The 18,697-nt window shown below is 47.9% G+C and overlaps 1 protein-coding gene across 3 annotated transcripts in view; it reads left to right on the plus strand.

Annotated features, from left to right (window-relative positions):
• Positions 1-18,408, plus strand: part of RANBP17 (RAN binding protein 17) — a 254,298-nt gene extending 235,890 nt beyond the window's left edge. For all 3 annotated transcript variants that reach the window (XM_033096303.1, XM_033096305.1, XM_033096306.1), the window contains 3 exons: positions 14,150-14,248; positions 16,084-16,211; positions 17,986-18,408. In XM_033096303.1, the coding sequence (XP_032952194.1) occupies positions 14,150-14,248; positions 16,084-16,211; positions 17,986-18,082 (324 nt within the window). In that variant the 3' untranslated portion in view covers positions 18,083-18,408. The remainder of the gene's footprint in view (positions 1-14,149; positions 14,249-16,083; positions 16,212-17,985) is intronic.
• The last annotated feature ends 289 nt before the right edge of the window (positions 18,409-18,697 follow it).

Below are 18,697 nucleotides of genomic sequence, written 5' to 3' on the forward strand. Positions count from 1 at the left end.
TTGTTCAAAACTCAAGAATGGCTTAAAGGGACTTGTAGATTAATCTGCTTTATTAACTTCTGTATATTAGATAACTATTGCTATGAATGACAGTACATCTTTTTGAATAAGTCGCATCTCTTTCTCTTTTAAATTAGCTTTTGAGTAATGAATATTAAATAGAAAGCATTTCAGGGGTAATTAAATGAAAACAGAATGATGTCATTTTACAATTATATTTGTATGTTTATAGAATAGGGGAATTATAATGTTTTCCAAGGAGTTAAAAAAAAAAAAAGAGCCCACTCTTCATAAAAGAAGAATTTGAAATAAAAAAGTCACATGTCCACGTCCATTAGCCTTTGTGTTTAAACTAAAAAATACAATGTAGTTTGTGACTTAGCATGAAGTCATTGGGTGCCAGTGGCTTGATTTGGCTTTCCCAGGGGGCTCCAAGTATTCTCTTTATGAATTAAAGTGACTGCAATCTGTCATCATTCTTTTATCTACAGTTTAGCACAGTCAGTTTTGCTATTAGTCTGCAGCAAATGCTCTCAGAATAGCAAAGAAGTTGTAAAAAAAAAAATGAACAGCCATACCTTTTCCTTCACGTTCATATAAAGCAGATAGAACATTTCATGTAGAGAAAACACGCAGAAATGTACACAAGCTTGGCCCAATAATAATTAGGCGTGCTTTACAGCAATCTTTCAACCAGTATGGCCAATGGCGAGCAGGATGGTTTTCAGCCTCTTCATTAATAGTGGTTGGCATAATTGGCTATCGTTGTAAATTAAGGATAAAAGGAGCTCACTAAATGTATCCTTTTTTTAAAGCCTCTGTAAGGAAAATTTCTAATCTGTAGATTAAATACTGACACCAACGCTGGGAAAATGTTTAACAGTTTGTGTTCTAAAGGGACAGTTTTGCCTGCTGACTCTCAGTAGTTTGGGTTTTTGGTGTTTTAAGAATTCTCAGCAAAAGAAAGCACTGCAGGTAACATCTGCCCTTTTATGCTAACACACACAGGTAGCAGCGTTTATCCATACTTCACAACTGGAAGTTATTTGGGATTTCATTTGCACTCCCAAGTTTTAATACAAGTGCAGGCTTTCTACTCCAAGCAGTGTTTCTGTGACATACAAAGGTCACCCTGAGATCATCTTCCTGAGTCACACCCAAGCCAGTCCAGGGCTCACCACAAGGATCGTGAACTTGTATGGGTGTCATAAGGCTGCCTCCTTGACCAGAACACAATGGGTGGGAGTGTTTCCTTACCCTCCCTCTCCAAAGTGGAAGAACATTGACACCTTCTTCTTGAAGATCTAGACTTTTCCTCCGTCCTGTAACAGAAGCCTTATTTCTGCAGGGTTGCTAGGACCTAAGAAGTCATTATGGAAGAGCAAACTCATGCAGAGAATTATGATGAAAAAGTATCAGAAATAATTACCACATACTAGGCTTGTATGCTAAGTGCTTTATACATACACACACACACACACACACACACACACGCACTGGTATAAGTGTGATATATGTGTGTATATATATATATATATATATATATATATATATTTCTATTTTAGTCTCACTGCTCTGTGAGGCAGATTTTTTATCTCCATTTTATAATCAAAATAGTGTAATGGCATCTCACCCAATGTCACACAGCTAATACATAGCAGAACCTGTGCTCTTAACCACTCTACAATACTACTTTGAACTGGCCAAGAAACAGGATTGGTGGGGATGCGGGATGGGTGAATGGAGACACGCAGCATTCATTCATTCATAAATCCTTCATTGAACCAAGGACCCCTTTTTTTTTGAGAACTGATTGGACAAGAGGTAAACACTTGACCCAAGCTGGCTCAGGCCATTTTCCCTGGATTTAGAAACGGGCATTTAAAAGGCATTGGTCAGCCTCTAGTCTTCACCTAAATTGAATACTTAAAAAAAAAATCAAGAGCCATAGGGCAGCCCTGCCCTGCCCTGTGCTCAGAGACGTAAGCCAGTCTACAGCAAGAGAAAAAGGCAGCAGACCTGCCGAGAAAAACTCGATGAGACCAGGCAGCCCAGCCAGAGAGACTGAGGACGATCCCGCCAGCATTCTTGTCCTGGTTCTGAGCCCGTGAGAGGCCTGACTGCACTGCCTGGTCCAGGGGTCGTCAAGTCAGGCTGAAGTTTTATCTGTGTTGGTTGCTGTCTTCACAGCCAAAAGATTCTTGACTCAGGGAAGTTGTGAGGACAGAATGAACCAACGAATATAGACTCACCTGCTACACGGAAGGTAGTCAGTAAACCCGTCCCAGTAGCCTGCACTCTGAGACACAGTGTCAGGTGCCAGTCACTTGTTTGTGTCCCTTTCCCTGTCTGTACCCCTGCTGTTCACATGCATGAGTGTGAGAAGTATCCCTTTCCAGGAAACCCCGAGCCCAAGAATTCATTTCACAAGAGGATGTGGGTTTGAAAGACAGTGACTTCAGCTAGGTTACTTACTAGTCGGCCTTCCTAACGCACGAGTCCCATCCCCGCGGTCTGCCTTTCTCAGAGGTCTTTCTGTGCCAGGCACTCTCCAGATCACAGACACTCCCTGGACTGGGTGCAGGTTTGATTCTTGACCCCCACCTGACTTGTTCTCTCTTATTCTTCCTGCCTACTCCGGGCATTGCCGTGCAATGGCAAGAGCGAAAGTCAGCTTCATCACGCTTTCCATTTACACAATGTCTTCATACCGAGTGTCTCTTCTGAATCTCACAACAGCCTTAATGGGTAGGTGGGGCCAATAGGGGTATTGTTTGAACTTGGGAGTATAGGTTCATGAACAAATTCAGTTTCACAGCACCTGTACCGGAAAAGTATGCAGAGGGTCAGAGAGGCGAAATCACTGCCCAGAGGCACTTAGCCCAGAAATGGCCGTGTCTAGAATATAAAGAAGACTTTCTTATCTCTACATCTTACAGTTTTCACCACAGCGGTTCTTATTATCTGTTCATCCCTGTCCAAGAGGGACAGCAGGAGCGATGACAGGGTTTCTCCTGCCTCCGTTTCTCACAGTGGTAGGAGACGCTCTTTGAGCTCCTTGAAAGAAAGGCAGTCTTATGTGAGGGTTGGCTTATGATGGCGTGATTTATTCATCCTACAGTTCTTACTGGGTTTTCACCTGCTCGAAGGGTAATTTATGTGACATTTTCCCAAAGTGTATCAGTGTGCTGGAGGTGAGACTTCAGTCTTCTTGTCCATTTCCACCCTAACCCTTGGAAAGTTCAGCCAACAGCAGCCATTGGGACAGCTGCGAGCTTGTGTACTATGTTAGGGAACACGTTTTTCTTGACTGCAGTCTGATCAGTACTTAATGAAGAAGGTAAAGGTTCCCTGATCCTCTGACCTTTGGTAAGCTAATGCTGCTTTCTATGCTTTGCATCCCAGAAGAACTTGTACATGTTAGTTCCATAGCCTCTGTCATGCTCAGGAAAATACACACTTAGTGCTTTCAGACCGATGGAATTCCATCCTCTTTTCAAAGCTGTTTAATTGCAAATTCTCTGTATTTGTTGAGGACTTCCTACTTTACAACCATCAGAGCAGACAGAGTTTACAAGCAGCATACCGGCTTGGACTAGTTACACTACTTCATAGTGGTATAGTTACCTCACCTCTGTGAGGATAAGGACACCTCGGCCAGGGGAATCCTACACCTTACTTGAACTGGCCCCCAGGATCACATGGCTGAACTGCTCCCTCCTGGGGTCTCGGGTCCAGACTCCCCAAGACTGGTGCCAACACCCACTGCCTTAGCCCTCCCATGCCGTCACCCCCTCAGCCTGCCCCATAGCTTGGAACAGTAGTGCCATGGAAAAGTGCAGTGTGTACTTAGTTGAGGTCATATGAACAAAGAACATGAAATCAACTGCCCAGAAGGCAGCAAAGGTGAGGGTGAGGCCTGCGGAGACTCTCAGGCCCTAAGGAGACCCAGCAGGAAGAAAGCCCTACGCAGGAACTCTGTGTAAGGATGCCCGTGGTTAATGTGGCATCTCGCTTTAGATAGGACACACAAGCTCCACTGAGGGAAATAAAAGCGTCAATTAGAGTTAAGTGCATTGAGGGATGATTTTTCTGAGACCCTTAAGATTGGAAGGGAACAACTCGATGGGTGGGTAATAAGAGATTACTAAGTACTTAGGCTGCATGAGCTCGTTAAGGCCACAGGGACCACATTTTATTCATTTCTATACCACTGTCTGACACATAGTAGGAGTTCAATAATTCTTTGAGCCATGAATAAGTGTGAGAAATGACAGAGGGAGAAACGAAGGAAAGAAGTCCCTAGCGCAGTACCTGACACATAGTAGGTCCTCAATACGTGTGTGTTGCATGTGTGCACCTAGCACATAATAAGAGCTAATAATAGAACGCTGACCTGAAGTGTGTGCAGGTGAAAGAAAGCGAGTAGGAAACGGGAGGGATTCATAGCCCCTGCAGAGGCCGGGTCTGTTTTGGAGTCTGCACTTGAGGAGCTGTTCCGCCCTATTCAGTGATGTGCTCTTAGCCCAGAGATTGAGCAGGTCCTCCCTCCCCGGCCCCACCTCTTCCCGCCCCGGTGCATTACAGAAAGGCTGGAAACAAATTGACAGAAACCTGGAGGAGAGTAACTCAAGTGATTTAGGAGAATGGAAGGACTGGCTTATGGGCCCAGATTAAAGGAGCTAAATATGTATAGCCTGCCTAAGTGACAACTAAATGGGGCATTTGATAAGTCTATAAATACTTGGAAGATGTAAATGCCAAGGAGGAAAGGGGATTACTTAGCCTGGCACAATGGAGTATTGGCATAATGGGATAATATTAAGAAAGGGAAAATGAAGGTTGAACATCAATAAAAAGCTTCCTGACAAAGAGAACCATTCCTGACAGGGGACACTATTAAGTTATGTGCTGTGGGCCAAGGGAAGTGATGGCGGTGCCATTTCTCAGGGTGCTGGCAACGAGCCGGCAGGGCAGGAGCCGAGATACATCCTGACCGGTGCACAGGAGCCAAGCAGGTCATCTGTCCGCGACTTACCAGTCCTAGAACAGGAGAAAGGCTGCATCTCCTCGGGAGACATCCGATGGCCCAGGCTTCCTAAGGGCTCTCACCCTCTGGGGAAGTTCGCCCTCCCACATCGGTGCCAGAAAGATCCACTCAACGACTGGCACCCCATTCCTGCAGGTTCAAGTCCACGTTCTCTAGCACACACGACCAGCCCCTTCGCAAGGTCTGCCCTTGTCTGGCGGCAGCCAGCACCACCCCCACATCCCCTCTCCAGGCCCCCAGAACTGCCCAGCATCCCCCAGACACTGCTCCAGCTCGTCTTCCTACCTGACTCCTACCTGTCAAACTGTGCATCTTCTCTCCAGCAGATCGACATGTCACCTGTGAAGCCTCCCCTACCTGCCCTGTCTCCCCTAGGCAGTTTGTCCGCCTCCTCTGGTCTCCGAGCTGCCTCTGCAGGCTTCTGATTGTGGCACTGGCTGTGCTGCACTGTCGTTGTTTGTCTTCTGTGTCTCCTCCCCCGCTGGACGGTGAGCCCTGTGAGGGCTGTGGCTGTGCCTTGTGTGTCTGTGTATCCCAAGGCTCTGACACCGAGCTTGGCACGCAGTAGGTGGTCAGTAAATGTCTGAGGAAACCAAGGAACGCGCTTCGGTTCCCAGCACTTTCCATCGCTGGCATTCCGTAGGATCCATGTGTAATTATGAGCATGGGATATCTTTGAATCATCCGCCGGTCTATTGGCCGGTACTGTCTGTGCCATTTAGACAACTGTGAATAAAAGCCCTCAAATCTAAGGGCATCATGCTGTCCTCTGTGGTTTCAATGTAAACTCTAGTCTTTAATGGAAAATGCATCTGAGGGCCCCGTGCATTTTCCATAACAATGCTTTTTTCTCCCCATACAAAATCGTCTTGAACTTGATAACATAATCCTCCTCTGTTGGTTATAAGGATTTTTAGGTCCATCTAACCAAATCCCTTCACGAGATCAGGGAGTGTGGTGCCAGGGGAGAAGCAGGGGAGCTTTGGACCTCCCGCTGTGGGATCAGATAGGCATTATGAAGTACAGTGTTCATTGCACTCTGCTTCGATGATCGCATGCGATGCCCTGGTGCCGTTAGCCGGAGCTGGTTCTGTTGTGAAATGTGATACTCACCGGGAAATGTTGTGATGACTGTTCAGCCAAGAGGCATGCTGGGGCCCACTCCCATCCTTGGCTCTGAAGGGCCTCAGTTAGAAGCTACTTCATCACGGGATGTCTGATACCCACATGTGCTGGTAGTCAGCTCTGTGGTGCACATACGAGTATATGGACATGGTTGGGGTTCATTTCACTGCTCCTCATCCCCCGAGTTCATTGGTAGACTCGCTGTGCTAGACACCGCTCCCCTGCTGGGGTAGCCTAGCTTCCAGCCCCTTCGCTCCATTGACTGGCAGTCTTGAATTTGAGGCCGTGTTCTTAAAGCTCAGAATTTCTCTGCAGTTCCAGTATCAGGTTCCGTTTCTTGGAAAGACTTCACTAGGAAGGAAATGGGGTCTGAGATCAAGAATCCTGACCATTTCCCTCTGTCTCTGCTCCCACAACCTGGCTCCGGCCCGTCATCATTTCTCCGCTGGATTTCTGCAGCAGGATCTAAGCCTGGTGTCTTGCCCCCACCTATACCCATCACTGCCATTCTCCAGTCCCCGTCGGGTGTTGGTCTAAGTCACACACCTCATCATCATTCAGAAACCCTTTGCAGGCTCCCACTTACGTGCTGGCCCAAGCTCCTTTCTGCATTTAGCTTGACCCAGCCCTTTATAACCTGGTCTCAGCGTAGCCTTCTCCTCACCCTCAGCTCTACTCCTTCCCACTCAGGGAGGTCTCTCTCCAGCTTCCTGTACAGGGGCTCATTGCTCCTCACCCTTGCCACGCCCTGTCTCCGGTGCCATTTCTCACTTTATTTCCTCTTCCTCATATAGCCTGCTTCCCCGGTGATGCTATGTGCATCTGCTAAGGTTCCATTTAAATACCACCTGTCCTGTAAAGATAGGCTGGTCTTTTTCGACAGAAGCATAGTACGTGTGCCCTTGTTAGTCTCGCTTGAGTTTGCACACCTGTTTGCTAATTTCGGGACCCCCCCCCCGGAAGCTAGTATAGGCCATTAGAAGTTCTGGAACCTGACTGCATGGCAGTCATTCAGACAGTGCCGTGAACTAGAAATAATAGTGTCACTTGAATAAAAATTAGAGGAATATGGCCTAGGAGTTGAGAGCTATTCCTCTCCACACAGATTTTCCCAACATTCCTACCCAGAGGAAATTTAGATGATGTTTTTGACAAGTGGTGCTGTTTGATGTTGGCAAGAGAAGAGTGAGAAAGAGTTTCCCAAATAGCGCTGCGTGGCAAGCCCTGCAGCCTTCCCGTGCCCCAGGTTGTCTGGTTTTATTTTAATGCAGCAAGCTGCTTTATGAGATCTGCAGCCACTTGAAATATGATTTACTACTCGTAAAAAGTTTCAAATGGATAATGAAGATTCAAGAATGAGACTCACAGTGTAGTGTAGTCAATTTTGTTGCTGTTGCTCTCCAGTACATCTCTGCCATTGAAATGAATTATTTATTATAATTTATTTCAACCATGGAAAATAAAACTGTTTTCATTGTGATGTGCGCTGTTACATTCAGAATAGACACATTACATGCAGTACTCTCAATTAATTAATCCTGAAGTTTCATGCCAACTTTATCTTCTTTCTTATAAGCTAGGAGACTGGCAGGTAATTCTTTCCCCAATAAACTGTGATTCAAATAAATGTTTTGAGAACTAGGGGTAATGTTGGTAATGGAGAAAATTGAAACAACAGCAAAATGAGTTGGGTATTGCCTTAGATTTTACAAGGGATGGAAGAAGAGTTTTTAAATATCCTAGGCCATTTATCACTGGGAGAAAAAGCATCCCTTACCTTTCTGCAAGGAGGAGGAGGAAGAAGAGGTGCTTTGAGTTCAGATGTGGAGCCTGCGGTGCGAATATACAGCCATGGCCAGCTGAATTAACCAGCCCCACAGTCCCTTTATTGGGAAGAAGGTTGTTTGTTTGTTTGCAAAGCTAGCACTGGGCAGAGGCCAAGTAGGCAGGTCACCCACGTGATCTTTCCGAGAGTCACCCATAATTGATTGCAATCTTGTTTGTCCAAAAAAGAGGCTCACCTCATCTTGCATTTCATTTGATTTTTTTTTCCTTGGAAGTGTCATCTACTTGCTTCTATTATGAGGCTACAAAGACGCATAAGAACGTAAGAATGTGCTTAATATGTACAGACATTAAAAGACTGAAGGTAACTTAGATGGTGAGGCTTAGTTAGTCCGGGCAGGGAAATTTATATGCTTATTTGTCCATTACTTTCATTTTCCATAACATTCCACGAATACACATCAGTAGACAGATGAAGAGAACAATTGATTCCTTCTCTCTAAAGATGACTAGTATCTAATTTGAGGAGGATCACATTTCAGTATCTGCTGCGCGAGGGGTCTCACTAGCCCTCGGTAGTGACGGCAACTCCCCGGCTTCCACAGCCGAGAATCTGGAAGCTGTGGCTCCTTCGGCAGCGTTCCGATTCTCCCAGACCCTGGATCCTCATCCAGGACCCGGGACTCGGAAGAAATTACTGCGGAGATGGGTAGACGGTTTCTCTGCTTTTTCAGATCTGGTGGCACCACCCAGGCTGTCCTGTTGTTGTTTTTTGTGTTTGTTTTGTTGTTCTCATTGCGAGAGCCAGCTTTCCCTTCCTCTCCCACTGGCCTTCAAGTCGGTTCCACGTGCCAAAGGGCCCTTGAGGCTCAGAAGCAATGCTCATGTGTTTGGTGTGTTAATTATTGGCTGTTCCTCAAAATATCACCAACTCATTAGGTCAAAATCAAGGACAATCTAGTTTGGCCAGAGCTACAGTTCATTTTGTATCCTACCCTTCTTCCCAGGGGGCCCCCCCACTCTGCAGACGTGCCCTTGGGCACAGCCCTCATCTTTGCCTTCCTCCCCACCCCACCCCCATCTAGATCTGGGCACAGGGACACTCTCCCTTTGGTCGCTCACCTTTTCTTCGGTCTGTCCCACCTTTGTCTGAACCAAAGTGTCCTTCTCAGGCCCTCCTTCACCACTGTCTGGACCAGACAGCTTGCTCTAGCCCCGTTCGCATTTTCCATTTCCCTGATCGGTAGGCAGCAGCATTGCAGCATAACTAATATTTCAGGCAACCCTGAACAAAGAGGTGGGGAAAGAGAGGGAGAGCCGGAGTTCCCTACGTGTCGTGCGCAGTTGATCCCTGCAGGATCAGCGTTCCTGTCTTCACGGCAGGGTCAGTTTTGTCTTTCTGAGACAGATGGGGCGCAAGAGGGAGGAGTTCGAATTTGTTTCTCCTGTTTCTTAGAACTTTGTGAAATGTTTTTTAGTTATACTATCCAGTATGCTTAAGGAACATGAACAATGAAAAGTGTCCACTTTATAGGGAGTCTTTTACCTCAAAGGAAATTAGCTTAATTTCCTAATGTTGCCGATGACGTTCCTTTAAATTGCTGTGTACATGGTCCTTTTCGTTAAATTGCTGTGTACATGGTCCTTTTCGTTAAATTGCTGTGTACATGGTCCTTTTCGTTAAATTGCTGTGTACATGGTCCTTTTCGTAGGAGGGAAACCACTATTTTTAGGAAAATGTTCAATGGGCCATTTTTCAGAGACAATCAACTCTTTATGTCTACTGCTGTTCATCTTGAGAGTCTGCAAATGTGTTCACCACACTTATAGAAGCTTTAGGGAGGAGGCAAGACGGCCTGCTGCAGACTCTCCAGGAACCACTCCCCTGGCGTCTAGTCACAGGCAGAGGAGGCGGCAGGGTGACAGAGCACAGGACATGCCCAGGGGCAGCCGGGGACGCCCACTGCAGGTGCCAGGATGAGTCGTGCCCGGAAACGATCCCATCCTTTCAGCCACCGGTCGTCCAGAAGGAGCCCGACGCCGCCTCAAACCACCGCTGGTGGTCTCGGTCCCCACTCTCGGACAGCCTAAGGGCGGCCGAAGGCAGGCTGGCATGAGGGCACGGGCACACATCCTGGTTCCGCTTCACTTCTTGGTGGCTGACGGCTGTGCCTCCTTGAGCAGTTACTCTCTCAGGACCTCAGACCCTTAGACTGTGAAATGGGAGTAAATCCGCTTTCAGGTGCAGCTGAGGGTAGAGGCAGTGTATGCACGTGCCTGAGGCGCTCCCTCCCTAAGTGTAGCTTTGTTGTTGGGCAGTGAGAAGAGCCATCGGGCACAGCTTACTCGTAGGTGGAAGTCCTGTCAGAAAAGCTGGTGCCTCAGCCTTGGGCCTTTGTAACCTAAAAGCCTCCACAAGGGCTCTTCCTGGAAGCTGCTGGTAGAGGGACGATAGTAGCTCAGAAGAGTTCTCAGGCTCCACAAAACAAGTCTGATCCTTGGACATGCGCAGTGTATGACTTTACGTATTTACCCATTTCACGTTTTAGCCATCGAGTTAGCCAGAACTCCTGTTTTCTGTACAGTCCCCTTTCAGCTCTTCAGCTCTTCACACATGAGTTCTTCATATTTCACCCATCCTTTCCCGCTTATTCATGTATCCATTCTTTCATTCGGTAGCTATCTCCTAAGCCTCTGATGTGTGCCTAGATGCCATGCTAGGCACTGGGAATGCAGAGAAAAGTGCCCCGGGGCCCCAGCACCCCACAAGTGTGCACACTGGGCTCCCTCCCCCACCCACTGCAGTCATCCCCCTGGACTCACTTCTCTGCAGCCATCCTGCTCTACCCAACTTGTACCCACTGCGCCTCCACTTCCTTGCAAAGAGGACATAGCCACCCTCCAGCATTAAAGCGTCCAGCACACACCACATCTTTGCTTACTCGGGGTTAGCGGGAGCTAGAACAGGAAGCTTCTGAAGTGACAGCTTATAGTTAGTGCCTTCTGTAGGGAGAGTGCGACCCAGCGTGTTTGGGTCGGAAAGTCCACTTTGCTTTGTGCTTGTGCGTCCTAGCCCATTTTAGGGTGGGAGCATAGGACAGGCTGGACAGTGAACAAAGGTACACATGACTCATTGCTTTGTTTGCTCTTCCAGGTCAGATATTTGTAGAGCAGTTTTGTGTTTCATGTGGAAGATGACAAGTTTTCAGAGGAACAGAAACACTGTCATTCAAAATCCATACCAACGCACATGCCAGACCAAATAGGGATGCTTTGGGGACAGTTTCCCAAACTGAGAGCAAAGGAACACTCGTAACTGTCGAGGCCTGTGGAAGAGTCAGTCCTCACAGCCGCCCTTCAGAGTAGGGTCATCATCCCCCATTTTCTATGTAAGGAAATAACGGCTCAGAGAAGTGAACAGCCTACCCAGGCTCCCAAGTTACGTATGTGGCAGGGCCAGGTTTGGCCTCAGCTCTGACTGGCTCCAAAGCCTGCCCCTGTCACACCACATTGGTTTCACTTCATTGCGAGAAATTTCGTACAAACTCATGCCAAAGCCTGTGGGAAGGAAGAAGGAGAATGGGGACGTGCGTGAGGCAGTGTGGAGTGTGGTTTTTCTAAGTGGGACCAAGCCACATGACTCCCCTTTCCAAGTGGTCCCTTCCCTCGTTGGGCAGAATAGCTGCTTAGGATGATATGTAGATAATGTGTGTGTTTTTGGACATAGGCCCTGGAAAATGCCATCTGGGTCGGGCAAATTGGAAATGGCCGTTCCATCCACCCCTGTAACAGTATGTGTGGGACGTGAGCGGAAGTCGGGGGAGTGGAGGCCCTTTCCCGCAGCAGGCCTCACACTAAATGGCAGACTGATGGTGCTTGTGGCTCAGTGGGGCTGCGGTGGTCCGGTGTAGAGGTGCCGAGGGCTCTCTTTTCAAGCTTCATTTGTTGGCGTCCTTCATCACAGAGAGCCTCCACCAGAGATTTCATATCCCCTGGAACAGGACTTGTATTTAGCATTTCCCCCAGTATTCTTCCACAGGGGGGAGGGGGACTTCTCCGAAGGAACTTGCCACATGTTGGAACTCTTTCCCGCATACGCTCTAGGATTATTAGAAAAAAGAACTCTGGAAATGAGCTGCCATGTCAATACCATTTGAGCAGATTTGCTCACTAATTTCCATTTTTCCGGAAAAGTAAAAAAGAAAACAAAAATCATCCATTTTAGCCAACTTTATTTTTAGAAAAGTATTTTATTCAAACATCCCCTTACTTATTACGGACATAAATACATGCATTCAGACAAATGAATCCACGGGAGAACCGTATAAAGTAATTGGCACATCACTTTAGGATGCTTTGTCAGTTACTGGAGGAGCTTGCTACCTCTAACTTTAATCTTTTCCATTAAAATCTCCATTCTGCCTTCACATTCTGAAGCCCATAATATTTTAGACTGTCTCCGTGGATCTGTTAGTTTTGCTTGTCAATTTAATTTGTGGCTCTATGACTTTGGGTGGCTTGTTAGATTGTATACAGAAACACATGATCTGCAGATGGTGTGCAACATGCCGGGCTTACAACGTGGCTGCTCCCCAGAGACTGGACACACAGTAAATATGCAATTGGCGGATTTCATCTGCAACCAGCCTAAGTGTTGTGATGATGATGATATATGCAACGGCAGATGTTTATAGAACTACAAAGAAGCCCGTTGCTGTTATTATACACCTTAAATGTTTATAGTACTTTTTACTCCTTGCAGCACTTTTTATATCCACCATCTCATTTGATTCTTGGAGCTTTCTTGTGCTGGATTATTATTTTCCTCTTTGTAGCTAATGAAATGGAGACACACAAAGAGAGGTTCAGTAACTTGCTTGAGATCACAGGGTACAGGAATATGCCAGAGGAAGAAACCCGTGTCACCAAAGCCCCGCCAGCCCTGGTGTTTGAGGTTGTCTTTGCCACATAATTGCCCTTTCCCCGCCCTCCTCGAGGAAAGGCGCTCTGAAGTTGTGGACACAGAAGTGCTAGAGGTGGGAGGTAGAGTCCAAGAGGCAGAAATTGTATCATCAGCTCCACGAGGAGGACGGCAGCTTGCGTCACCACCACTTGCCTGATCTCTGATCACCACCAGCAGCCTCATCTCTGGCCTCCCTCCGTCACCTACACAGTGCATGTTCTACCTGTCCCCAGAAGGACCTTTCTTAAGTGCATATCTGAGTAGGTCTGTCTTGCTGCAAACCCACCACTGGCTCCCACTGCCCTCAGGATGAAGTCCGATTCTTCAGCAGATTTCCAGCCTGGCCCTGGGGTCTTGCTGCTGGCTCACCTCGCTTCTCTCCAGACACACGGAGTTCCTGACCGCTCTTCATTCCCAGTCTCTTCCTCCACTGCTTTCTCTGCGTAGAACACACTTCTGATGAACTCCTGAAACATTGCCTCCTCTGTGGAGTCTTTCCTGACTTCTCCTCGAGGATCCAGGCGCTCCCTCCCCCCATTACATGCCCACAGCTGGCCCACCAGCCCTGGTTCCTGCACTGTCTCTGCTGGGTGGTCTGTTCCAGGAAGCTTCTAGCTGCTCAAGGGCAGAGGCTGCAGTAGATGCTTGTGTTCTCTTCCCTCCCCTAAGTGTCTTGCAGACTTTGAATTTAAGAGAATGGATGAGTGTGTACATATGTGGAGAGAGGGAAGGAGGGAAGGAGGGAAGGAAGCAGGGAGGGAAGGAAGGGAGGGAGTCAGTCAATGAAGAACAAATGAGAAGCCTTTCACAGCCTGAGCCAGCAGGAAACAGGACATTCCAAGGTTACATGGAATGTGTCCCACTCCTTCGTAACTTGACCTCTGGTGAAATAAGAGGCGGAAGAGAAGACAAGCTGGGCGTTGCCTGTGACGTGGCATAGAGGGAAGCCTGTCAGGGCTGAGAGGCAGGGCCTCATCTTGGCTGTGTAGTCTCTGACTTCTGCCCACCCAGAAGGTTCTCCCCAAAGTTTGTGGTGATAGAAACTCTTCCTTGGGGAGCTCAGAGCTTTGCCAAGAGTTCCTACAGGCACACTGTGGGCTCCTGGAGTCAAAGCCATTTGTCCAGGAAGAGCCCTCGTGGCTGTGGGGTAGACGCTGGGTACGTAAAAGGCCGGGACGGGGGGCGCTGAGCCAAGACGTCAGCGCGTTCGTGTGATTGTCTCCTAGATGATGTCTGTCCTCATGAACACCATCGTCTTTGAAGACTGTCGGAACCAGTGGTCAGTATCCAGGCCCCTCCTGGGGCTCGTCCTGCTCAATGAGAAGGTGGGTGTGATGGCAGGGAGGTCCCCGGGAGGCGGTCATGGGAGGAGGGAGACGCGGTACAGCAGGCCAAGCTAGGAGGGACAGAGGAGCCACTGAGCTGGAGCCGGGGCCTCGAGCACCCAGGGCCAAGGCCGTATTCCCCCAGAAGGCCCTTCCCCAAAGCCGCACATCTTCCCTTAGGCAGAGGCCTCAAGACGAGCTCTTCTGAAACCCAGTGCCCCCGCACACTGGGCCACTTGGCGGGTGCTTTGATCAGCAGTGATGCCAGCTCACCCTCACTGCCCTCCCCGTCCCAGAGGACTTCTGAGCAATAATCCTTTTTGCTCCTTCCTTGGCCTCCTTTGAAATCTGGGCTCCCTGCTGCCCTAGATGGTAGCAGCCGCCCCTCAGGGCCGCACAGGGCCAGCACCCTTCGTCCAGGCACACAAGTCTGCAGTCCGTAAGTGCACGCGCCACTCTGGGCTGCCTCCCAAGCTCTCCAGCTGCCTCGTGAAGCCACCTCTGTCTCCCCAGCAGTCAGTAGGAACAGTGCATTACTGCTCGGGAGAATGAATTGTCTATACAATAAGATAGTACTGGGAAAAGGACAGTGAGATTAGAGGCAGCCGCATACATTAAAATTCAAACTGAAATCCCAGCCTTGGAAGGAAACTAATAGAAGAAGAAAATATATCAAAAAGAGAAGAGCTGTCTCATCATTCACCTGTGCTGAAGTATCCAATTTTAGCCACATTCGATAGCACTGCCATTCATCTTCCCTCGGTGTTATTGTGATTTAAATCCAAGCTCTATAAAAGAGAGCAGTTCTTTTAAAATGATTGAGAGGGAATAAGGGCAAATTCAGTGTTTAGAAAAAGCTTATGACATCACAATATTATACTTTACTGATGGAGGCAATATTTCATGGTTTGGGATGAAAAACTAATAATTTTCTATTTGGTGTGAGTCACTGCATCATTATAAAAGGGAAAAATAAGTAGTTTTGTGCATTCCCAGTCTTGTTCAGGAAGACATTGCGGTTTAAGTCTAACGCCTCTGATATATAGTATTTAAGTGTTAGTCTGACTACATATTAATTATGTGTGTTTTTGATGTGAGCTGTTTTAATGTATGATGGAAATTAAATATCATGCTGTTCGGGCTTGGAAGGATAAACACATGACTGGCAAGACGTTGTCTTTGTGCTGAAATTAGGCTCTTTCCAAAGATCAGAAGCTGTGTTTAGCCTACAAGCTTGTGTTTGTATGAAAGCCCACAGACGCAGCCACCAAGGGGCTCATGGTCCTTTGTGACCGGGTATGACAGACATTTTCCTTAGTGCCAGAAAGTTCTCCCAGAACGAAGCAAGCCCCTCTCGGGCCCACCTCGGCACAGCAGCCCCAGCCCAGCCCCTGAGAACTGGGACTTAGAACAAAGCCTGGAGTCAGGTGAGGGTGGCGGGGCCCTGGGTGTGTTCAGTCAAGCTCTTCCCCTCTGCCTGGGAGGCCTGCCGCGTTCAGCCTTTCTGGGGTTAGTGGAGAACGGGAGTCAGGAAGCCCTCCATGTGTTTGGTCCCACCAAGGAGGCAAGAACTCAGCCAGCCTACATTGTTCAGTGACGATAGACAATTACAGCAAGAGACGTCTGTTAGAAAGCTTAATCCAGTTTCTACCTAGGAATGCCTCCACTGCTTCAGTTTTCTCTAAAGGCTTATCGTTCACAGTGGACCCGGACCAAAGCTCCTGTGAGAGCTAGGAGCCCTGAGCAGATGGGACCTGGTCTAGCACCTCCCCCACGGCGTTCTTCAGGCGCAGGTTCAGAGTCAGAGCTCTGATGTTCCTTCTGTCTCCCAACAGTATTTCGGTGAACTGAGGGCCAGTCTGATAAACAGCCAGCCTCTCCCCAAGCAGGAGGTCCTGGCCCAGTGCTTCAGGAACCTGATGGAAGGAGTGGAGCAGAACCTGTCCATCAAGAACAGAGACAGGTGAGCAGTGCCCAGGAAGCCAAGCATCTCTGAGGGAGGGGGACCTACCGGGTTCGTGGAAAATAACTGGATGGTGCTTAACACAGCTCACGTATGGCTGTAGCTTTTCTGTTACGCCTTGTAATCCGAGACTCACTCAGTTGAGTCCCATCCAGTAAATGTGACCGGATATTGGATTTCTTCCAATGCTAGGCACTATATACCGGTAGGGATGCAGAGGTGAATAAAATGCAGCCTTTGCCCTTAAGCAGTTTATAATCCAACAGGAGAGAGATGAAAGATAACTAAGTGAAAAGGTCAAAGAAAGAAAGCTCCGATCTACTACGAAGGACAAGGAAAGGCTTCCTGGCCCTGGAAGAAGCATGGGATGTGCGGTCAGATGGCCTCCAATCTAAATTTTATCGCTGCCCTTTATAAGCTGCATGGCAGTGAGGAAGGCAGTCAACTTCTCTGATCCTCGGTTTTCTCACCAGTAATGGCAGAAGGTAGTAAAGCAGGGTGTCTAGGACATATGACCCCCAGTAAATATTACTTCCTCTGCCTGACCTTTAAGAGTGACTGGTTCTACAAGAACAGAGGCAGGTAAGTTGCCAGTCCTAAATACGAGGAATCTGAACTTAGCAGCTATGCCTGAATTCTTTCCTTCCTTCCTTCATTCACTCATTCAGTGCACAAAATTTTACTGAGAATCTGCTATGTGCCAGGCATTGGGGATACCAGTGGTGAACTAATTGTTCAAGGCTTTTGCCCTCATGGAGCCTCTAGTGCAGGAGATAGACAATGAGTGATGCAGAAAGAAAAAACAACTGCCTGTAACGGCCTTTCTTAAAAGTGGTGGTGTCCAAATGCTGCGTCCTTTGAGTCATCCAGTAGCCCCGGGCGATCGTGGAGTCACCAGCCTCGGCTCTGCTAACACAAGGCCACGTTGGATGGGCTCTGTGGACACGTTCCCTTGGCTGCTTGTTCCGTGCCAAGAGCCCCGATGAAGCAGAAAGGAGCAACCTGTGAAGCCAGCAGAAGAGACTTACTGAATGGGGCGATCCTAGGTGCCTCCAGGGGGAATTGCTTCACCTGAGCCTTGGGGATTCGACTGCCCCCTCCTGAGCAGCGCTGTGAAATGGTGTCAGACAGGCCTCGCTTACAGAGCGCGCTAGCCAGCAAGGACTAGGTGTTTTCCACCTGCCTCTTACCGGCATGGTCTCAATTCACCCGATGAACTCTCATTTCCCACAATGCCATGAGGCAGCTTCTCATATTGGACACACAGACTGGAGGTTAAGCATGCGTCCAAGGTCACCCAGCTAAGAAGAGGTGGAGCCAGGATTTGAACCCAGGTGGTCTAACCCAGGCTCCCTCTTTTGAACAACTAAGTTCAGTTTTCTTATCTGTAAAATGAGGATACTAATACCTACCTTTGGGAAGACTTGTGATGATTAAATGAATTTATGTGTAAACTCAACCCATTGCCTGGCACACAAGTTTCAGTTCTTTGCTTTATTTTCCTTACCATCTGTGTGTAGTTTGACTTTTGACAATTTTTAAATAGAATAACCACAAAACACACCACTCAAAATAGTCAGAGTGTATTTGGTGATAACCCTCGTTAACTGAGAGGGGTGCTGGCGACAACAGTAATGGTAGTGAAAGGGGACGCAAGGAGCTCAGCTGGTTCTCGGGCCCTCTCCACGGGCCTGAACTCCACACCTCCTCATCCAGAGGTTCATACAGCCCCGGCCTTGCCACTGCCCTCAGCCCTTTCCTCCTCTTTCCACAGGTTCACCCAGAACCTATCCGTCTTCAGAAGGGACGTGGCAGAGGTCCTGCGCAGTGATGGCAGCACTGACCCATGCAGCCTGGACATGATGAGCTGACACGACCTCTCTGACCGTGTGCCGAGCAGCCTTTATCAAGAGACTCTTGTGGGTCTGGGTCCCAGGACAGTGATGTTGGCTAGCCCACAGGAATCTATTTTTCAAAACAAACAACAACAGCAAAAGCCCTACCTTTTTATAAGTCTGGCCTAATTATAAGAATTTGTAATAGTGCACAAACGATGTAAATTCATTCTTTGCTCTGAAAAAGCAAAAGTGTTTTCAGTCTTTCTATAAAATATCATTATCTTTGTTCTTCTAATGCTCTGGAAGAGTGTAGAAACAATATGTAACCAAAGAACATAATAAACCAGGTTTGCGTCTAAGTGTGCACCAGTTAATGGTTCTGCAATCAAGGCTGAGGATTTGTTGGCGTTGCAGCCGTCAGCATGGATCCTGGATTGAGACAAATACCATTTGAACCTGTTTATTAGTAGTTTGTTAGGAGTCTGGAAGGAACAGCACTGGGGCCTCTGAGCTGTGGGCACTGAGGACGAAGCAACCACAGGACTGCACACAGCCTCGTCTGCCGCAGCAGCATCTGATAAAGTTGAGAGACAGTAACACAATTAAATGACTTACAAACAACGTTTGCTTTTCACTGGCATAAATCTG

This window comes from Rhinolophus ferrumequinum, chromosome 24 (genome assembly GCF_004115265.2).
Source record: "Rhinolophus ferrumequinum isolate MPI-CBG mRhiFer1 chromosome 24, mRhiFer1_v1.p, whole genome shotgun sequence".
Lineage (NCBI taxonomy): Eukaryota > Metazoa > Chordata > Mammalia > Chiroptera > Rhinolophidae > Rhinolophus > Rhinolophus ferrumequinum.